This window comes from Chanos chanos, chromosome 12 (genome assembly GCF_902362185.1).
Source record: "Chanos chanos chromosome 12, fChaCha1.1, whole genome shotgun sequence".
NCBI classification, from domain to species: Eukaryota; Metazoa; Chordata; class Actinopteri; order Gonorynchiformes; family Chanidae; genus Chanos; species Chanos chanos.
The window spans coordinates 10,003,924-10,009,923 of record NC_044506.1 but is presented as its reverse complement, the minus strand read 5'-3'; the positions used below and the strand labels follow the sequence as shown (position 1 = coordinate 10,009,923).

General features: G+C 43.3%; 1 protein-coding gene across 3 annotated transcripts; it reads left to right on the top strand.

Moving 5' to 3' along the window:
• Window positions 1-450: 450 nt before the first annotated feature.
• hey1 (hes-related family bHLH transcription factor with YRPW motif 1) lies at window positions 451-2,444 on the top strand. 3 transcript variants are annotated; one of them, XM_030789512.1, is made up of 6 exons: window positions 451-596; window positions 873-948; window positions 1,044-1,127; window positions 1,263-1,344; window positions 1,706-1,993; window positions 2,081-2,444. In XM_030789512.1, exons 1-6 carry the CDS (start codon window positions 511-513, stop codon window positions 2,371-2,373), a joined length of 909 nt encoding a protein of 302 aa, XP_030645372.1. In that variant the 5' UTR covers window positions 451-510; the 3' UTR covers window positions 2,374-2,444. The 3 variants fall into 3 exon arrangements, with proteins under 3 accessions (XP_030645372.1, XP_030645373.1, XP_030645371.1); XM_030789513.1 differs by having other exon boundaries at window positions 1,044-1,137; window positions 1,261-1,344; XM_030789511.1 differs by having other exon boundaries at window positions 1,706-2,444.
• The last annotated feature ends 3,556 nt before the right edge of the window (window positions 2,445-6,000 follow it).

Sequence of the window (6,000 nt, the reverse complement as noted above, 5' to 3'; positions counted from 1 at the left end):
TTAGTATTAGATTACAGGTTCACACGCTCACTCGCAGACCGCCCGTCGCCCCAACCAATTGCCCCATTCATTCCAACGCCGGAGACGGCCGTCGCCCCTGATTGGTTATCAGCGCTGTGCTAAGAAACTTTCCCACGACCAGCGCGTGCTGACAGCCGGCCAGCCACTCCTTGCAGCCGGGCCAGACAGCATCAGTGCCGGCGGAACACGGGGGCGGAGTGTGACAGTCACGGACGGCCAGTCTATTGGACCTTTGTCAAAATTATTCAAAGACGGGGGGCGTAGTTAAAACCTGACGCCAACAGCTTTCCTGCCACTCAAACCTAATTCTGTGCATTAATTGGCCAGTGCTGTGCCATGCTCCTCCCCTCTTGGCCAGCAGTGGTGTTGAAATGATACCGTGGGAAAGGCTGATGCTTCAAACGGATGAGCTACAGGCACACCTGACAGTGGAATACACAAAAGTTGTGTGTGGAAGACGAGCTAGTGTTCAATACCAGTAACGTAAAAATGAAGAGAAATCACGATTTCAGCTCCTCAGATAGCGAGCTTGATGAAAACATTGAGGTTGAGAAGGAAAGCGTTGATGAGAATGCGTAAGTGTTTTTCTGTTTGTTTATTTTGTGTTATCACGCAAATTGTCTCTGTGTTATAGACGTTTGTTTATTTTTCCGGCATGCTTCACGGATATAAAAATATAAACATGAAAATCTTCATCGCACAATCGTTGAAAGTTCAGATATTCTGATTATTTAGTCACAGTTCTCAGGATAGTGCAGTTCGTGTTCATTCCTTTTGTTTCACTTTGATGTAATGCGTTCATTAACGCAAACCTACAGAACGTCGTAATAATATTTGATTGATCGTTTTAGGGGCATAAATTCTCCAATCGGATCAATGTCTCCCTCTACAACTTCGCAAGTGCAAGCAAGAAAACGTCGCCGTGGGGTGAGTTTGACATTTACGTCTTCTGGAAAATGTTGATAATACACGTTCTCTGTGAAAGATCTTTAATATAACAGTACAATACTTGGTCTTTGCAGATTATTGAGAAACGTCGCCGAGATCGGATTAATAACAGTTTGTCCGAGCTCCGCAGACTTGTTCCTAGTGCCTTCGAGAAGCAGGTGAGACATCCGACAGAAGCACGCGCTGCATTACAAAACAGCATTTCTGTTAAATAACCACTGAAATGTAAGGGTTTTTTTTTCGTTTTGTTTTGTGTTGTTTTATCATTTAAAGGTGTATGATTTCTTTTGTAGGGTTCAGCGAAACTGGAGAAGGCGGAGATATTACAGATGACAGTCGATCACTTAAAGATGCTTCATGCAGCTGGAGGCAAAGGTGCGACGAATTTATTTTATGTTAGCAACGTTCGAATAGTGCTAAAAATACATTCGATTTCTTAATCTCACGTTTGAAACATGCTTAAGGTTGTTATGGTTTGGTGACAGACCGACACGAAGATTAATGTGATATGTCAGACCTTGAAGTCCTTAGCGCTTTTCAGAACAATTAAAACAGGACAAACAAGTTGAGGAAACTATGTCAGTCCAGCTCTCCATCTCTTGCCAATTCGAGTTTCGTTCTCAGTCACACCCAGTACCTAATGGCTGTTAAAGACAAGCTTTTTTTTCACTGGCTGCCAAATTTCTGCGATACTGCTCTGTGGCATTACTGACACCTCCTTTTCCCTCGGCTTCAGGCTACTTTGACGCCCATGCGCTGGCTATGGATTATCGCGGCCTGGGTTTCCGGGAGTGCCTGGCGGAAACAGCCCGTTACCTCAGCATCATCGAGGGCCTGGACAGCACCGATCCCCTCCGCATTCGCCTAGTGTCTCACCTCAACAGCTACGCCACACAGAGAGAGGCCCACTCGGGTCTGAGTCACCTGGCCTGGGGTTCTGCTTTCGGCACGCCGCCCAGTCACATGGCTCATCATCTCCTCCTCCAACAGCAACAGCAGCACCAGCAGGGGGCGACGTTGTCACGCAGCACCAGCAGCCCTTCGTCGACCTCTTCCTCTTCCTCTTCTTCTTCTTCTTCTTCCTCCTCTTCTTCCTCTCCGTCTGCCTCGTCCACAGAGCCCCGCGTTTCCAGCAGGCTGGGCGGCACGGCGATATCTGAGACCGCTGGGCAGACTGGACCACTGAGGGTACCCCCTACTACGGCTCTACCGCCAGGGCTGACGGCAGCCTCCTCATCCAAACTCTCCCCTCCGCTCCTGTCGTCGCTCTCTAGCCTGTCAGCGTTTCCCTTTCCCCTGGGCACTTTTCCTTTGCTATCTCCCAGCACACTTGCCCCCACAGCCCCCTCCAGCAACCTGGGGAAACCCTATCGGCCCTGGAGCATGGAGATAGGGGCTTTCTGAAGTCTTAACCCCTCCTGCTCTCCCCCTTTCTGACTGCACTCACAAAGATGAACTAGACTTCCACGGACAGGAAAAAAGAAAAAAAAAAAAAAAAGTCGTGAACTTTTTCGTCGAATATTCTCGGCCCTTCGAGGAGACAGGAATCACCCAGTGGACGGAAGGCGGAGAAAGAGACAGTAGACACGCTGATGTGAGATGATGTGAGTGTAGTGTTTTCAGGAGAATTGCGTTTTCTCTCCTGTTTCTGGCTAATCAAATATAGGTTCGTCGAGCATATGCCCACTAACTTCCTAACAAAACTACGCCGGTTTTCTTTGAGTTAAACAGGGCACTATGAAGGTTTTTGCCTTGTCTTGGGGTTTGGAGTCGAGGTACTTGCAGCATGCACATTTGAGTAGCAGTTAGTAGACTGGAATAACTTAAACTACTTGTTAATCGATAACAGAGCGATAATGCATTAGAAATCAGTACAGTTCAAATGTAAAATCTGAACAGTCGTCAATCTAGTTTAACCGTTTTCAGATTCAAATTCTGATTTGAGTTCCCCAAATGTAAATCCTCAGCAGTTTATTGAAGGCGAGAATCTTGAACTCAGGATGTGAACACTTTTTTCCACATACTTACTTTTTTTTTTTTGTTTTTTGATGAAAAGTTAAACATCCCAATAAAATTGGGGAAATCTATGCAAGCCTGTGACGTGGCATTAGATGCGAACCTATAGTTGTGCCTGAGCTGAAATTTGATTAAAGCAGCAAATAGTTGTGTAGTTTGTAAAAGATGATTGTGGTCTGAGACCTGCAGCCTTATCACTATTCATAGCATCTTTTCATATGAGATGTTATGAATTGTAGCAATCTTTTATTTGTGAGGGACAAATCACCACAGACATAAATATATCCCTGTGTTTAATTACAGCCTTTCACTCTGTTACACAAAGGGACCATTTTGTCAATATTGCACTAAATAATTCATGAAAATTGCTCTCATGTCCTTTCTTAATCCCTCTCTCTCTCTCTCTCTCTTTCTCTCTCTCTCTTTCTCTATTGTACACACACACACACACACACATACAGCACATGCACGAACACACACACACACACACACACACACACACACACACACACACACACACACACACACTTATATATGAATACTCAATACACTGCCTAACTCAAATCTTTATTCAGGATGTTTAAAGTGTGATATGCATTACATCTATGTTGTCTGTTTTAATAGATGTTTGTGATGGAAAATCAAGAGCTATCAAAAGACTATTTTGTATATTTTATACGTTAAAAAAAAAATGTGCGCTGACAAATCAGATATCTCAGCTCCATGATGGAGTCACAGAGTAGAGATGGAGTTTGTAGATGTAGTGCAGGGGGGACCCGTGTGGTACTGTATCATATCCTTCACTTCACTGATTTGTTTGACTTTTTCTTTAATAAAAGAAATCTATATAATATCCTCTTCTGTGTCCTCTTCATATTTTCTGACGTTACATTATGGTTTAATAACATTTATCAATTCCAAACAGGCTGCGATCTAGATTTTGTGTGGTTTACACTGTAACTAGTCTTACAATTCTTAACTACGTTGTACCTGTTCAATTTGAACAACACCGAAAAACAAAGAAACCAAATTGATCAGGGCTTTAAGTCTTTCAGGTGTATCGCTGAATTGTCTTTGCCTTATTTTGCCTCTTCATAAATCGTTTCACTTGAATCTAGTGTGTGAGGTATACATTTCCTTTCTTTTATAATATGTTAATTTATTATCTGAACAAATTTACACCTGATCACCTGAATATTATCTGTAGTAATTGCAGCTCTTAAATGAGAGGAGAGTATGGCTTGTACTTGCAGATATTTTCAAAAACTTCCATGAAATTAATTTTTTGATCATCTCTTACGAAGCCTAAACAGACGATGAACCGTTTATGGTAAATGCCGAAAATACATGTTGAAAACTATGTGTATTTTACATGAAGAACTGGTCACGGCACAGAGCAGAACCAGCGCTCGTTTCTGCAGGTGGCTGGGGTCGTGTCTCTCTTTTGATTTGATATCAAACAAAGCTGCAGTCTCTCTCTCTCTCCCCCATCTCTCCGTCTCTGTCTCTCACTCTCTTTCTTTTTCCCTCTCTCTCTCTCTCTATAGCTCATCTGTGTCCAGGAAGCGATTAACAACCAGGGGATATCCTGGACAATGGTAGCCTGGCTGGCCTGGTCTGCGTGGGAAGGAGAGAGAGAAAGGGATTGAGGGAGGTGAGGGAGGAGAGGGCTGCACAGTAAGGCTTTGTCTTGGAGCCATCGGCAGTGGCACACACAGCTCCTGGTGTGGAGAACTCCCACGCTCTCACAAGTTTTACACCACTGCCAGCCAAGCCATAAAACAGATCCTTTTCCTCCTACACAAACCCTGCTGCCAAGATGTGCTCCTCTCAACCTCCATGTCTGTACATCCACTTTGATTCTCACTCACCCTGCATTTCTCCCCCTGTGTTATCTGTTCATGGAGCGATAAAAACATTCTACTGGGGTTTTTGTGTGTCAGATGACCTCATGTTTTGGACTGTGTGGATACTTGAAATGTTACATTTCAAACCGTTGAACTGATGGTACTCATGTAATGCGAACTTGTTAGGTTTGTTGCGATGTCCAATTTTGGCTATTTATTGCCACCTAGTGGACACTTTCAGAACTACACGTTGGACCTTTTTTTTTTTTTTAACATGGCCAATGCGTCTTTGCTACAATAGGAAACTTCTAATACGGCAAAACTATGCTAAGCAGTTGTATGTCTTTAAGGATGCACTAAGTACCGTATGAATCTGAATGGGTATATGCACTTCGGAGTTCCAAACAATATCACTGTATTAAATGTACGTTTGAATGTGTGTTACTGACATTTTGGAATTTTGATTCTATGTTTGTCTCTCCGCCTGGTTGCTTTCAAATCCAAAACAAACGACTATTAAAAGTAACAATTAAAAACAGAAACACACATTTTCTCATTCACAGAACCCCAATCCTTTATTCACCACAGCTTGCTCACAAAGATATATGTATGTGTTGAGGGGAGAAAGAACACACAGACTGGAAGAAGAGGATGCAGGCAGGCAGGCAGGCAGATTTGTCACATTCAACAAAGGCAAAACCCTCACTCAGGGTTTGCCAAAGTGTGTGTGGCAGATACAAAAACCTGCATCCACTCCTAATATTGGCTTTACAAGAGAAATGACACACACCCAAATCACTTGAGCCACACACACAGACACACACCTGTTTAAGAACAGGAACACGTGATTATTTTCTTTTAATGCTTCCTCCCGCCCATGGAATCACAGTAGTGTGTGAAGCCCAGCTCAAAAGCACCATGTGATTTTTATTTTTCTTCAATCTGTTTTAGAATTCGGTTATAAATCTCAGGCACTACTGGACTCCACAGAAGAAGAAAAAACACACAGTAGTTTTTGGCAAAGGTTACTCTCTGGCACAAGTTGATTGGAATGAGAGAACCATGAACAGACTAAGACCATGTAGCTGACTGATATGATTTCGATAAAATGCTCAAAGCACAGAATTTAGCCTGCTCTCCCTGACATAGCTGCTAAATCCTGCAAAGC